Raw genomic sequence first — 16045 nt, 5'->3', positions numbered from 1 at the left:
CTGACCCGCCCGCTGCTCCCCTCAGCAGTGTACTTCGTCGATCTGCCTGTTCTGCTCCCCACTCTGTCTCTGGTGAAGCCTCTCACCGCTCCTGATCCTCTGGCCTGTAGCCCAGTTCTGTATGTACAAATAAATAAATCTTTAAAAAAAAATTCAACCTTCCCTTACAATATACAGTACAAATTTATGATTTAGAATTTTAGCCTTTCTAATATTCACATGGCTTAACTGTGTGTGTGTGTGTGTATCAGGAATCCAACCTTTCTTCCTCTGTACCATCAAAATTTTAATTTTAATTTAATTAATGAAAATACAATTTAAAAACAAATGCAAACATTCTATGATTCAGAAATAGCATATGCAGAATTGGTGTGTTTTATAAAATTATTGCATTTTTACTTAACAGAAATATAATTCATAGAATTAATGAGATCTAACTCAGCAGTTATTCAGTTTTTCACAGAATCACAACAGATTCATGTAACTTTTTTTCAAATATATAGCCTCAGTTCTTTATTAGTAAAATTACTCTGTCACAGTTTTCCTCCACCCTCTTGTCCACAGAGTGCTTTAGTAGCCTTCTTGGAGTTTAGAGGGATCTGACAAATTCCATTAGAAAGTCAGTCTAGCTTTTTGTTCTTTTGACATCAACACACTAGGTCAGCTTATGTCTGAGCGGAGCATGTCAAAATGGCTGTCTTACTGCATTTCTCATTGTTATTCTCTGGGGTGATATCCCATGAAGGTCATATTATAGATCGTTTTATCAAAGACATGTCAACAATAGTAGCTGGACAAGGGTTGGTTCCAGCTAATGGGATATGTCCTACAAAGCCACTAACAGCTTGATGTCCTAACAAAAACCTGGTGGCCTAAATATACTTCACCGTGACTTCAGGCTGGTCTCAGATTTAACCATGTCTGATCTGCACATTCTTTATCAAACCTCAAAAATACATTGCTTAATATATTTTATTCTTTAAGTGTAGGCTGAAAACCCAGATGATCTATGCACACATATAAACAATGTTTTATTTTATTATGTCTCCTCTCCCCCGCACTAAGTTTATACATGTAGATAGACACATCTATAGGTGTATGCAATAGGATTTCAATTTAGTGTCTGCTCTCAGACTTAGTTAGAAGCATGTCTAGTAAATGAATGAATCCAGACCAACTGCATAATGTTTTTGGAGACCAACCGAACTGAAACAGTCTCCAAGAGGGGAAGAGTCAAGGTGACAAATCATTAAAGATGTTCTCTAAATATCTTAACTTCATGGCTTATTTATAGAATTTCATCCTTAATCTAACTTGTATATTGGAGGTAGAAAGGAGGGAGAATGAGTACCAACTTTTTGCCCATAATATAGTCTCCTGGCATCCAACAGTTGGATATGGCCCATCCCAGATGAACACACTGGTTTGCCTGTTTCAGAGTTTCCATTCACTGATACTTGCTCCATCTAAATGATGTTTATTAACCAGTTGAAGTGCTGAAATCCAATTTTTATAGACATCTTCATTCCTATGTTATTAGTACCATCTCCTATAAAATTCTGAAATCAAATTGTCAGAAAACTCAAGTCTCAACACTAGCATAATATGATGATTTTACTATTAAAGGTATTGGCTGAATATACAGCAGCTTCATAGACTTTTTGACAAGTGTTTCTGTTTTGACAGATTTAAAAAAAAAAAAAACAACAGCTAATGAAATTATGTACTAAAGTTTTATTCTTATGTTATCCCTAGAGAAACAGTTACTCATTTTGGTTTATAATCTGATTATAAGTTTGAGGGTTGGCTTGTTAGTGCAAACAAGCACCTCTTAAGGAATCCAAATGCATTTGATTAAGCGCTTTAACATTGTTACCAGAGGCAGACAATCACAAAGAGCCATTGGGCATGGAAGACATTAAACATTCATTTTTCAGCCCTGTAATCAACCTTCTCCATGACCTATCACCCCCACACTAGATAACCTGGGGGCCTTTCTGTGTCAGATGTCATGTACTAGAGACTTTAACTTAGTACAAATGAGAATTAGATTTAAATTACTCGGCTAATTTTCATTTCCGATTTTAAATAAAATTTAAATACCTGCCTCCAGAAATAAAAGATACTTATGTTTAACTAATAGCAGAAGCACCATCTGTCCTGTCATAAGCCGTTTATACAGGCTTCCTTATTTTTTTTATGATGTTGAATTAAGGACACATCACTACTTATCACTCCAATAGGGATAAAAGTCTAGTTAAAATTTTTAACATGTGTTGATGCCACAGTAACTTGGGAGCCTGTACATTAGGAATAACTTTTATATTAAATGCTTAATTCTTTTGTTATTTTTGTAGGAATTGTCCGCCAGTATTTGTACTTATTACTACTTTTATGATTATCCTAGACAGAGCAATTTAAATATGTAAAGCCCTGTATGTACATGCAGTACCTCATTTGCAAGTGAAAATATGGGCATGGTTCTTGCAAATAATGAGTCTGTTCTCAAGTAGAGACCAAAGGGCTATTGAATGTCAATGTCAAGATGCACTTCCCCATTTCGATTTATTAAGAGAGAGTTGGAAATACCTGCTGGGGTGTTGGCAAATCCTATTATTTTCCTTAATGTTTTTTCTCTTTGAAGCTTTTAACTTCTTTGTGTTTAAAAGGGAGGGGGGACGTAAAAATTCAATTTCAGATTGATCATTTATGCAGGTAAATAAGAATCCTCCTATAAGTGAAATATAGGCAAATAGATAAAAATTAAAAGGGCCATAGTCCATTTTATTAAATTTAACTTGCCACAAATAGTCACTGAATTGTATATTTTCTATAGGGCTTATTATTATAATTATTATTATTATTATTTTATTATTATTATTGACTTTTCCTAAACTTAAGTAAGACATGTCTGTGCCAGAATGTGCTTTTTCTGACCAAATGGAGTTAAACTTAGAAGGTTGATTTAACCTTGCAACCCCCCAAAAAAAAAATCACTGTTTTTTAATCTTCATTTCTAAGAATGGTCACTGTGTTTGTGTTATTTAAACAGTGAAAACTTACTGGCACAAATCATACCTAATTTGCAAGTAAAAACATCATTGTTCATGCAGATGTGAGTGTGTACTCATTTGGGGCAGTGGGCTTATTTACTGCCTTCCCCCCCTAAAATATAGCTCTAGATATATAATCGCTATGCAAATTTAGTCATATTTACACAGGAAACAAATGTAGCCACTTATAGAAAAATAGGCAGGGCTGTTTTAAGCATTCATTATATCTCTCAGGGCAAGGGGTAAATTAAACTTTATACAGCTGCTGTAAAAATAACTATTTTAGAAATTAAATATGGCTGTGTATTTTAGTGTACTCATTACTGGATTCCATTTTAACACCAAGATTTAGTTTCCAAAAAATACTCAAATGAAGCATTGCATCTGAAAATCTGCAGCTCTGTCCACCACAAAAGCATTTTAAAATGAGGGTCTCAGCATGTCCCACTCCATGCTGAATCAGAGTGGCTTTTGAATTTCCAAGAAGACCATGGTTTAACCAGCCTTGAATAAATAAGTGGTGGATAAAAGCCCCTGTAGATGAGCTCCCCTTGGCTTCACCCACAAGGTAGGAAGCATTGTTCCTCCCACCCACTAGTGATCTGAATCATCACAGCCAGGAAGCCAGCTTTCTTGCAACCCATTTTCTTGTCTTAATGAGTCTTGGAGAAAGAATTAAGTAGCATAATGTGTAGAATGTAATTTGAAAAACTGTAACACCAATGAGGGTCAAGTTTTCATGGAGAATGGCTAGCACAGCTTGGCTGCATGTGAAGTAATAATCAGAATCAGGTTTGCCATTATGTTGTACACTAAAGCTAATACAAGGTCATATGCAAATTATACGTCAGTTTTTAAAAAGGCTTATGAGATGGGGAAGAAAACAGTACGGTTTTATCAGGTGCAACAGAGTACCTTCCATTGGCAGGTATGTGATTTGAAGGACCCAGAATTCTTCTTTGTCAAAAACAACACTGAACTGTACATGTACCCTTTTGTATGTTTCTTAATGCTAAATGTGGGCTTCTTTTAAGTTCTCCTTGAGAAAGTACATCTCTCTGGAAAAGAAGATAAATTGGGTGACAGTCACATCATGTTAAGGTATATGAACATTTCTCTGGGAGAGAAAAATCTTTGCGAGTCAGGAAGCGGAAACATGCCAGAGAATTAAGCAAATGGGGAGGGAGACAGCGAGATACAAGCTGGATTCCCCCTGCTTTACAAAGTTGTTACTCAGTAAGTTAGACAGAGACCTGGTTTTGAATTTACAACACTTTCCTAAAGGTGAGAACGTAGGAAAATGTTGTGTTTGTCATTACCCCCAGAGTAGGCCTGGCACCTTTTAAGTGAGACTAGCATCTGGATTGAGAAGCATCAAGGTAAGAAGGGTCAGCAAGTACCTGAAGCCTCTGCAACTGGGGTCACTAGAAATAATCCAAAACCTACTTAGGGAAGCAACAGGAAGCAGAGGGGTGGGATTCCCATATGAAAGAAGTTATAGAGCCATCTGGCTAGAAATAGATGGCTCACAGCTGAAAAAGTTTAATACCCAGTTTGAAATGCAATAAGAAAAATCCCATATGAGCACTGCTGGTTTTGTGAAATAAAACTAAAAGAAAGGCATTGCCTCCCATTAAGGAGAAGGGGAGTCAGTACCTCAGAGTGATGCATACCCTCCTTGATGGACATAATGGCTGAAGGAGAGCGTAAAAGCAACGCATCTCAGCCCAGATCAAACCCCATACCTTCAGTGCAGAGGCTCTCTGAGCTGGGACAGCATCCATTTGACTTACCAGGTCTCCTCAGCTACAGATGTCCAGCACTCCAAAGCAGGCAGAATTTTCTGGTAAGCTGAAATTCTTGCCCAGCTCTGACTCTAGGCTGGGTTATTTATAACTTTGGACACAAGTCCAGATTTCCAGATACAGTGGGGATTGTAGGTATGTATGATGGTTTCTAGGGAATGACTCCTGTATTTATACACATGCTCACAACTGTACCCTATCCAGTTTACCTATTGAATAGGTGTGTGAGTGGAAAAGATTATTGGAAGAAAACATACATTAGAACACCAGTTTGTAATGAGAGAATTACATTGGCTGTGGATTAAAAAATGTTTTTATGTTGAAGAAAAGATGTACCTTACAAGCAAACTTTGTTAATTATTGTTGTTATTTTTACTTAAACAAGGTTGGAAGTAGAGGAAAGAAAGGCACAGGGTAATCTTCTGCGCCTCCTAACCAGAGATTATGAGAGAAAATCCTCCAACTTAATTTTTATTTTTTATCATGATGAGAAACAAATGTGTGTAGAGAATGAACCCTCTTAATTGCTGTTGAGAAAGTAAAATGGGGCATCTTCTTGGGACAGCAGTGGGCAGTTCCTCACCTGGTTAAATGGCTCTCCATCAATTCCAGTCCTGGGAACCTACCCAAGAGAAATGAAAACACATGTCCACACAAAAATTTGTACAGGAATGTTCACAGCAGCACTTATTTGCAATAGCCAAAAAGTGAAAGTAACCCATATATATCTCAGTCAATGAAGGACTACATATAGTTAATATAATAATACCAAGGATATTATTTGGCAATAAAAAGAAACTGATACATACTGTCGAGCATGAATGAACCTTGAGACCTTGTGAAAGAAGCCAGTTATAGGAAACCATATATTGAATGATTGCATTAATAGAAAAGGTCCAGAGTAGGCAAATATATGGAAACAGTAGATTGCTGGAAACCTAGGACTGGAGGTGGGATAGGGAGTGATTGCTAATGGATATAGAGTTTCACTTGGGTTAGGGTTATAAAATACTCCAAAATGGATTGTATGATGGTTGTGAATAGATTAAAGTATACTAAAACTATGAATGTACATAACTGAAATGAATAAATTGTATGGTATGTGGGCAATATCTCAGTGAAGCAGCTTTTTAAAAATCTAGCTTTGCTGTTTTGGCGTCTTTGACACTTTTCCTACTTGCTTTAGCCACAGCATTTTGCACTGGTATTTTCGGGAAAGTAATGTGTGAATCTCTGGTGTCTTAAACAAGTTCTCTACTGTATGGCTATTTTATGAGAGTTCATTAGGAATTATTGCTTAACTAGGCCTGGAATTGCAATCCAATAGCTTCTCAGTAGGAATGAACCATCTGTGCAGTCCTTTAGATGAGTCTATTCTAACAGAGCACTTTATATTTCAAAACACATTGATTTAATGTACATAGCACTACCATGTAGCCATAGAGGATGACTTTTTTAGTTTAAAAAAAATTTGATCAACAGTGTACATTAGGTTATAGCCAGTGTATTTTTATTGTCTATTGAGCAGTCTCAACCCAGGGGGCATTAATATGGAATGGTTTTAATTTTTTCTAGTTACTACCTTAAGCCATGTTTTTGTTGAATCTTGCCGAATTTTCTTTCCTTTAACAAAATGTTGCAGGCCTCATAGCATTCACATCCCTTTCCATTATTAGAAGTTCGGTCTGGTGCATTTTTAAATATCTAGGTAATGAATGAGAACAGTGTCCCTTTACCTAGTCTCCTCAAGTTGCGTATTTGGCAAGCTATCCATGCCTTCTGAGTGACAGGTGCCAAAATGCTGCTTCACGTCTGGAGTGTTCACTGTCCAGTTCCCGAGGTGGAAGATCCAGCCCTGACCCAACTTCCTTGACTAGTTTCTTCCCTAGTGGGGGACTAGCGAAAATCTAACAGCTGGCGGGCTGGAGTAGGGTGGTGATGCATGTGTATAGATGAACATAAGTTTCTTACACATCTTACTGTGTAAAAAATGTGCAGTACACGATTTAAAGACAAATCTTCAGTGAAGATTCCGTGTAGCCACTTGGTTCTCAGAAAATGTGCAGGCTGTTGCCATACTCAGGTATTGGTAACCTTCATCTAGTTGCAAGTCAAACAAATGTAGTTCCAGCATAAGTGTTGGTGATGGTTTCATTTGAGTTAAAAAGTAAGAAAAAATGGGGCCCTCCCTGGTGGCACAGAAGGTTAACGCACAACACTAAGAAGCTAAAACCACTTCAGCATGAGTCCAATCCCCGCCCTTCCCAGAGGTGACCACATAGCGCAGCAGACCTCTCCTGGCCCCCCTGCTGCTCCCCTCAGCAGTGTACTTTTCAGTGATCTTCCTGTTCTGCTCCCCACTCTGTCTCTGGTGAATCCTCTCACCGTCCCTGCACTTCTAGCCTATACCCCAGTTCTGTATGCATAAATAAATCTTTAAAAAATAATAAGTTTTAAGTGTGTATTACCTTTGTTTTTAAATAACGTATTTAATTGTAATTTTATATAATTTGATTTTAATAATGGCTTTAAATTAACCAAAATTTAAATTGACTGGCAAGCTGGTTTCAGAATATCACTCTGCCTCTCACAAAGCATTCTCCTAACAGACTCTTTGCTACTGTGACCCCCTCCCCCTCAGAACTACCTTCTTGATAGGATACTGACAAGATAGCAGAACTGGTATAGAGCACTTCCTTGGTGCCCCTTCTCTCTACCCAGCTCATCAAAACACAAATCAGGTCAGCTACCTCATCAGTGCATATCTGATTTAAATGTCAAGCAGCAATGATACTCCAAAGTCTCCTTTTTGCAGGTACTCACCATACCTACTAGAGAATCTCTTGGTAGCCTCCTCACATGGCTTTGAAAGGAAAAATCATCTCCCATATTTGTGGTGGCAGGAGAGGGAGTCAAGGCGGCTTTCTCACTCCCCACACACCACACTCAGAAGTGTAGCTCAGTGTCCCACAGTCTCCTTTCTATCCTTTCTCATATATTATACTTTGGGGCCATCTTGATACTCGATATCTCATTTAACATCAGCTATTTATTCTAGAATATCAATATATATTACTGGATTTATATGAAAATTTTTTTAGCACTCAAATTTATACCCAGTTTGGTAATGTCCTTGTTTTATGTAATATCATGGATATGATTATTTCCTCCCTAAATCACTTGATACGTCACATACATCATATGTGTGTGTGTATATATATGTATATATGTATTTTTTTGTTTTGTTTTGTTTTTTCAGTGTACTGAAAATCTTTCTGGTTTGGGTTAGACCTATAATTAGTATTCTGGTTTCCTCACATTCCAAAATGCCCTAACTTTCACATACTTTATGTTTAGATACTAAACTTAGAGGAATTCAAGTATTACTAAATCTTGAAAGCATTTTTCAAAGAGGGATAATATTCCTGTATTTCTTGGGTGAAATAACTTGAATTGCTCTAAGTTTTAACCTCACTAAGGTTGAAGTTCTATGAATAAAGCTTTAGTGAAGGAAAGAAATGGGAAAGAGTGAGAACTTACCCTATTAGATATCAAAATATACTATAAAGCTATAGTGAGAAAAACAACATAACATTGAAAAGTAAAAGAGAGATTTATTGGCCCTCCCTGGTGGCGCAGCGGGTTAAAGCACTGCACTGAGAATCCAAAGCCACTTCCACATGAGTTCGATTCCCGCCTGCCCCGGAGGTGACCACATGGCGTGGCAGACCTCTCCTGACCCGCCCGCTGCTCCCCTCAGCAGTGTACTTCGTCGATCTGCCTGTTCTGCTTCCCACTCTGCCCCTGGTGAATCCTCTCACCCTCCGCATCTCTGTTCTGTACCCCAGTTCTGTACAAATAAATAAATCTTTAAAAAAAAAAAAAGAGATTTATTGAAGGAATTTCAAATGCAGAATCAGATCCAGGTATATATGTAGAAATCTTGTGATGATAAAGGTATCGATTCACATAAAGGTTAATTAATATATGTACCTATGAGAATATTTTTAAAATACTGTACTGAATGGAAAACACCTAAATAAATAAGCATAACATCAGGGCAGAAAATATTCAGGAAAGACTGACTTATTTTATTTCACTCAAATAAGAATATAAAAAAACAATAGAATAGACAACTCTAAATTCAGAACAAACCCTAGAATTCTGACTATAGAATTGAGACCACCAGAGATGGGGATGGGAAGTAAAAAAGGGAGGGGCCCACTGGATATTGTGGAGGGTTAACAGTGCTTTGGGGTTGAGCATGGTGTTGTAACATAAATCCAAAGAGGTGTGAACCTGTAACTCTGACTCATGTACAGTATTGTAAACTGGTATTACCTCAATAAAAGTTAATGCAATATAAACAAAATTTTAACTTATATATAGCAAGAGTCAGCATAAACTAGTTGAAGGAAAAAGTGATATACTGAGAGAAAATATTTTCTCCACACATAATAGATAAATGGTGTTATCCTTTGAGGGGCATTGAATTTATTTTGGCTGAATACTAAACAGCCAATTTTAAAATCAATGAGTAGCCCAAGGCAGGGCTGAATGTTCCCATCAAAAAATGATCTTCTGAGATACAAGAATATTTTATTTTAAAAATTTTAGTGTTACAATCATATTACTAAAAATTCTATGTTTTTAAACTTTGTCATTTTGATGTAGCAATCTAATTTCTCAGCACTGCCAGCTGCTCGATGGCTCCTCTGTACATTTTCAATACTTAAATGTCTTCACTTGATGAAAAGAATGAGTTTGGAGAGGGGTGCTATCTGTGCCAATGTGGGTCAGTGAGCTTTCCTTTTTCTATAGTGGAAAAAGACTTACTCTCCAACCGCTAGACTTAAAGATTTGGCTGATGATGGTGGTGCTGTGTCATTGTGGCTCTTCTGCAAACTCAAGCCATGTATAATGCTTCAAGAAAATACTTTATGAGTATTTATGGAACGTGTAAAAATTGTTCCCTCGTATTTTTATTTCTAATGTTTTTACATTCGTGTGCTGCTTCTCAACAGTCATTGGCGTGCTGCTTTTCCTGCCATGAGCAGAGTAGTTACCAAGTTGTCTTCCATCAGTTTTAGTATCGGCAGTAGACAATATTAAGATATATTTCATTCCAACAGCTTTTTTTTGGTGATACCTACGCAAACATGTGACAACAGTTCCAAACCTTTCCCTTGCATGTAATGTTGTTTATCTTGGCCATAAGAGGTTTTTAATTGAATTATATTCATAACACTTACCAACATCTTATATTAACAGTAAATCCAAATGATGGTGGATTAAAAAAAAAAAAAACACAAGGAGAAAAGTGAAAGAAAGCTGTGAGAATTGTTACCAGACTCCCATCTTTGACTTGCTAATAATCCATGTACAAAGGAAAAACTTCTGTGGTGCACCACTGACAGTGCAATTGCTGCAGCAGAGTCACCTGCCTTGGGGAGTAGCTGCTATTTATGGCTGTTTTGTGCATGCACCTTACTTGTCTTACATTCTTCCGCCCAACCATACGTCCATGAGGTAAGCATAGAGTTAATAAGTGGGATACAGAGAAGGCAAGCAGAGTCCCCGGAGGGCAGGTATTTGTTTAGCACTAGTTTTTCCAGTTCCTGGAACATAGTATGGGAACTCAGTAAATACTAGTTGAGTGAATGGCTGTGCAGGCTGCAGTCAAGTGGGAAATACAGATAAGTAAACAGGCAACTAAAAGGCAGTATTCTCAGCACAGTGCCAGGAATATAAGCAGAAGAAATAGAGCACGTAAGACTTCTGGGAAACCCCTTGAAGAAACCTCCAAGAGGCTGTACCTGAAGTAAATGTTGAGAAATCAGCAGAGGCTTGAGAGGAAAGTAAGCAGCGTAAGCAAAGATGCAGAGCCTCCAGAGCAGGGCTCCCTGAGAAACTGCAGGTCGTTTTTTCTAGTGAAAGCATGGGTGGAGGAAGCTAGAAAGATAAGCTCTACATCACAGGTCTGGGAGCCATGGTAGGGACTTCAGATTTTATCAGAAGAGAATGTCTTCAAAGGAGACATTTATTTATATGTTTGTGTGAATAGTTACTCTCCTGTCTTCATGTATAAAATAGTAGCAGAAATTGTAGGTACTTGATAAGAATTAATTCTTTCATTCTCATCATAATCTCTGGAGTAGGTACTGTTGTCTTCATTTTGTCATTAAGGAAACTGAGCATAGAGCAGTGAAGTAATTTGCAGGATGTGACTCAGTTGTTACTAGAATTTAGATACCCAGGCACTCTGGATCAAAAGCCCAAACCTTTTCCCATTATATTCTTTGAAAGCATGTATGTTTTCTTAAGAAGAGGGAATAAAAAAATGTTTCTGTGTTAATTTCTCCCAGCTTAGAATGTTCTTTGACTCAGCAAACAGATGTATTTCTCACCAGTTCAGCAGTCCGCTTGTCTTCTCTGCATTCCCCACTCACCATTCAGCTGTCTCTTATCCCCTTTAGTCTTGATCCCTGTTTCCCCTCCCCCCCCCCACTTTCTGGATGGGGTTAGAAGCCCCATTTGCTCCCAAAATACTCTGTTTCGCCTCAGCCATTAGACAAAGCTTGAGGGAGAGCAGCAGTTGTTGTCTGAGTCTCTTCTAGAATCAAAGTGCACATACCACATAACTCAAAAAAAAAGGGGTGGGAGAGGGGATAGAGTACTCAATATGATCAACTTTCACTGATCATTAATCATTTCACAAGCATTTACTGAACATCACTGGTTATGCCTGGAACTGTGTAGGGAGGCAGAGGTGAAATGAACAAAGTAGAGATGAGTGAAAAAAGTATTGACCATCATCAGTGATTTTTCAGTCTCACACTTACATTTGGGCTTATATCTCATAGCTAGTGTGTGTCAACAAAAATGACATTTTTATTAAACGGATGAAGCAGTGTGGTTTAGAGGTCTAGTAAAAGGAGAGCATTATAAACCAGCTCCCACTCCCACGACTTCCGGCGACGACACTGTAAATCCTCTGTCTGCCTCTAAGACTCTACTATACGTGCCACACTGGTGTTGGGAGAACTAAGTGTTATGTACCTAACTCTGCTATAAAGTAAGAACATGCTTCTCTTTTCAAAAAGTCAAACAATTGATGAACAAAGGCAAAAAATGTAGGAGACTTAAATTTAAATTTACTTATCCAATGGTGAACTTTGTGGTTTCTCTTTAGCAAAGAGGAAGAAGAATGACAGATAGTAATCTCACATTAACAATACAAAGATGTGGGAAAGTAGTCACAATCTAAAACCCAAAATGACAAATTTTTACCTTTTAAAAAATTTTAGGTAAAGAAATTAAATAATTTACGTGTGGAGACTCTTACTTCATCCTTGTTACATATGTTTGTATAAAATATGAAACCCTATAAGAAAATTCCACCTTACTTAAGATCATAATTATAAATACATTACAAAGAGAGTATCTCATTCCATTGAATTCACTGTGATAATTGTTGGCTGTACATATTTTTGCATAGTTTCAATTCAAGATTTGTGATTTTTCTTATATTCAACAAAAATATTGGCATTAAGAACAATTTGTTTAATATCATTTGATTTTTAAACAGATTTAACATACATAGATTTGCAAAAAAGCATGCATAATAATCTTCATAGTATTGTTTATTAAGCAAAAAATTGCTGGAGAGGAAATTGGTCATTAATTCAGCTGAATATGGAAAATGATGAGACAGCTCCGTAATTATTGACCAAAAGTTATTCACCCTATATATTTTTAAAAGATTATAAAAGAAGACTATAAGTTCATGTTTTCCAATTGTGTGTTCAAAGAAGTCCAGAACAACATATCAGAATGTTAATAATACTTCTCTCTGAGTGAATTTGCAGATGGTCTTATCTTCACTTACAACTTTCTCAGTTTTGTATAGTCTGAGGTTTCAATTACCATTAGTGTTTTTATTGTTAGCATGTATAAAGTAAATAGAAAAGAGATATAACTTTTTTTTAATCAAACTTGACAGGATAAAAGGACTCTGAAATTGACTGTTAGTTAAGCATACAAAAAATGTTAGCATATTGCATGTTTAGTTTCTTTGCACTGTAACTTGTTTTTGAGATTTCTACCACCCCCCGCCCCCGCCATTGCTAAAATAATATTAAAGACTGTTGTGACTCCTTTCCTCACCCTGTAGCTTCCTGTTCCCTAGCCTTCACCTGTATCCCTGTGTCTCCGTTGAGCTAAAATGACAGTCAGGTTCAGTCTGAGATGGAACATTAGATCACTGGTCATTCCTCTGTAAGCCTGTCCTTTACCTCAATCGGTAAGTTAGGTAGTACAGGTGAAGCTTGGTTAAATTGACCAGCAAAGTCAATTTAACCACCTCTCTTTAAGTGATGTAGACTTAAGCTATTTAAAAGATACCCAAATTTTACCCCAAGACTTCTGGATTTCCAGAAATTAAAACAAGTTGATTGTTTTCAAAAGTAGAGAAATGGAATTCTCTTCTTGGCCCTTTAGGTTCTTAGTCTGAACTAAAAGACCACATTTTTTAAAAGTATCTTGGCCAATTTTCAGGTATTTTGTGTCGACAGTTGGTATTACTGGTTTAAATCTTGAACTCTGACTGAGCCTGATTTAAGAGTTTCAGTTTCAGCAATTGAGCAACTGAAGGATAAAAATCACAATGTGTAGGCAGAGTCAAGAGTTCTGAACAGACCTGTCTACTGGGTGGTCCATTAATTGTGATATAAATGAATGTGAGAAACTGACTGCTCCCATAATAATTATAACAGGCTTAGCAGCAAGTCCAAAAAACTAAACAAGATTTGTTAAAACTTAAGCAAGGTTATGTTAGGAGGGCTTTCAAAGACTTTGTTTTTATCTACCTCAGAAGATCATCAAAAAAGCATGTTTCCATTGTAACTAATAACTGAGAACATGGGTCATGAATATCTTAATAGGTTAGAGTCCCAGAATCTGCCCAAGTTGCAGGTGACATCAGCCAACAGTCACACTTCCATATTTTTTACCCTTTTTTTTAATCTAATGTAAGCTTTTGCTGGTTTTTCTCTCTTTCCCTTTAGGTTCCTTCTTATTACTTGATCTAATACTCAACACAACAATAAGGGGGAAAAAAGATGAAGGAAGGAGTAAAAGTAGAGAATGGGAGGAAAAGGAATACATTCTGGGACCTCCAGAAACCTATATAAATATATATATGTGGCTCTTATTAACTTCTAATGGTATTTTTATAATAATTACATGTATATCACCCCCATTAAATTGCTCTTGTCTGGGTAGAGAATAGTTGAATAGTTAGCCTGGAGGTAAGAATTCGGACTCTGGCTCAGAGCCCAGCTTCACCTCAGGCAAGTGACTCACCCTTCTTATCATCATGTGTCAGCTTCCAGGGAGACTCAAGTCGTTAATATGATAAAGTTTTAGGAAGTGGTAAATCAGTGAAGGTTGGTATTCTTCTAATGGTATTTTTATACTAAAGACCTGTGTGGATTTGGTATTCTTAAATTTGGAAGAAATAGACCACTTCTATGTCATGGGTTCTCACGAACAGGCGGCTTGATTGTCTTCAGCTAAGTTCCTGGGAATTCCCTCAGCACAGGAAGAGGGATGTGAACGGGCTAGGACATGACCAGGCCACAAGAGCTGCTTCCCAGGAGATCCCATCAAGGACCTCAAAGTCCACCTCCCTCAGCAAACCTGCATTTTCTCAGGAAATGCCTCCTTGAAAATATGATGATGATGAGAAATGTATGATGGGGACAGAGAGGGTAACACTGTCAAGAAACAGGACAAGAGGTGTCAGTATAAACTCAGGTAGATAACTTTTCAGGCTGTGAAATGTGGACCTTCAGTGGCAGGTTATGCTCAGTCACTGCAGGAGTGACTTGTTCCGGGTTGGAGCAGCAGCTTCTCCCTCTCCTGACCCATCCAGAAGCAAGGACCAACTTACACCTTCTTTTCTCCAAAAGTGGAAGAGGTGCTGGTGTTTACTGACTCCTGACTCTGCTTCCCTTCCAGCTGACCCTCTGGTGGGCAGCATCGCCACACAGTACATGACCAACAGAGCGGAGCACGACCGGATGGCCAGACAGTGGACCAAGCGGTATGCCACATAGGGCCCCGCCTGCCCCCGCCGGACCTGTGCAAGCACATTCACCAAGTGCATCAATAGCCCTACCCACCCCTCCGACCTCGGTTCTTACTTTCTTATTTTTATTAAATTTTGAACCGTTCTGTGATGGTATGTCATATGCCCTCTCCTCCCTCCCCCGTTTCCTTCTCTTCCCCCACCCACCCCCACCTCTTGTTTTATTCCTTTTTGATTTCTGTTAACTTGAACAATTTGGGTTCTTTTTTTTTCCCACCTCAATTTGGATGGGAAGTTTTGTTTTCAGTGCAAAAATGTTGGATCTGTAATAAGAGCTTTCTTACAAAGCCTTGTATTACTGTGTGGTTTTGTTTTTTGTTTTATTTTAATTTTTTCCTTTTATGTGATCTTCGGGAAAACACGAATTCAGAATTATATCTTGTTTCTACTTAAATGTAGTGCTTAGGGTTAATTTTTTGTACTGAAGTCTTTATTGGTGGGTGCATGCTACTGGGAACAAGTTTTTGTACAAAAGCTTCAATCAGAATCACTGTGCATTACGGAGACTCTGTTTATCACTAGCCTTCTGTCCCCCACACAGAAGACTGTTGAATTGAACAAAATAATATGTATTTTGATTTACTTAAAGTGCTTGTAAATTTCTTAGGGACCTGCCACTTTTGACTGTGGATCAGTTGATGTACACTTGCATTATTAAAGCACTCAATAAATCACTGTGGCTGATAAATGCACTCCTGGTAACCTGGCGTTTACTTGGTGTCCTGGCCCTGGCACAGCCTTCCTTCCATGTCGCAAGGCTTGTCCAACTCCATTACAGATTCAAGTATGTTTTACATCTCAAGCCTTCAATATTTCTTTGTATCAAGTTGACAAAAATGTAGGCTTTCTCCACTTGTCAATAGCCTGATGACCCTACAGTTGTCTCAGATTATTCTCATTTCACATTTTGGCTGGACATTGCTTTTTCATGGAAATCCTTCCTGTCACTACTTCACTGAACAATTAAAATGTGACTCCAAAATTAGCCCGATAGTGAAAGTAAAGCCTGAGCTGTTCATTGTGTTCCATCATTTTTT

General features: G+C 37.7%; 1 protein-coding gene across 2 annotated transcripts in view; it reads left to right on the top strand.

Annotated features, from left to right (window-relative positions):
* UBE2E2 (ubiquitin-conjugating enzyme E2E 2) overlaps nucleotides 1-15701 on the top strand; it is a 263927-nt gene extending 248226 nt beyond the window's left edge. For both annotated transcript variants that reach the window (XM_012732195.1, XM_004692285.2), the window contains exon 6: nucleotides 14879-15701. In XM_012732195.1, coding sequence (XP_012587649.1) covers nucleotides 14879-14976 — 98 coding nt within the window. In that variant the 3' untranslated portion in view covers nucleotides 14977-15701. The remainder of the gene's footprint in view (nucleotides 1-14878) is intronic.
* The last annotated feature ends 344 nt before the right edge of the window (nucleotides 15702-16045 follow it).

This window comes from Condylura cristata, unplaced genomic scaffold, assembly GCF_000260355.1.
Source record: "Condylura cristata isolate star-nosed mole 26May11 unplaced genomic scaffold, ConCri1.0 scaffold00033, whole genome shotgun sequence".
In the NCBI taxonomy this organism is placed as follows: Eukaryota; Metazoa; Chordata; class Mammalia; order Eulipotyphla; family Talpidae; genus Condylura; species Condylura cristata.
The sequence above is the reverse complement of the archived record's forward strand: the minus strand, read 5'-3'. Positions and strand labels throughout refer to the sequence as shown.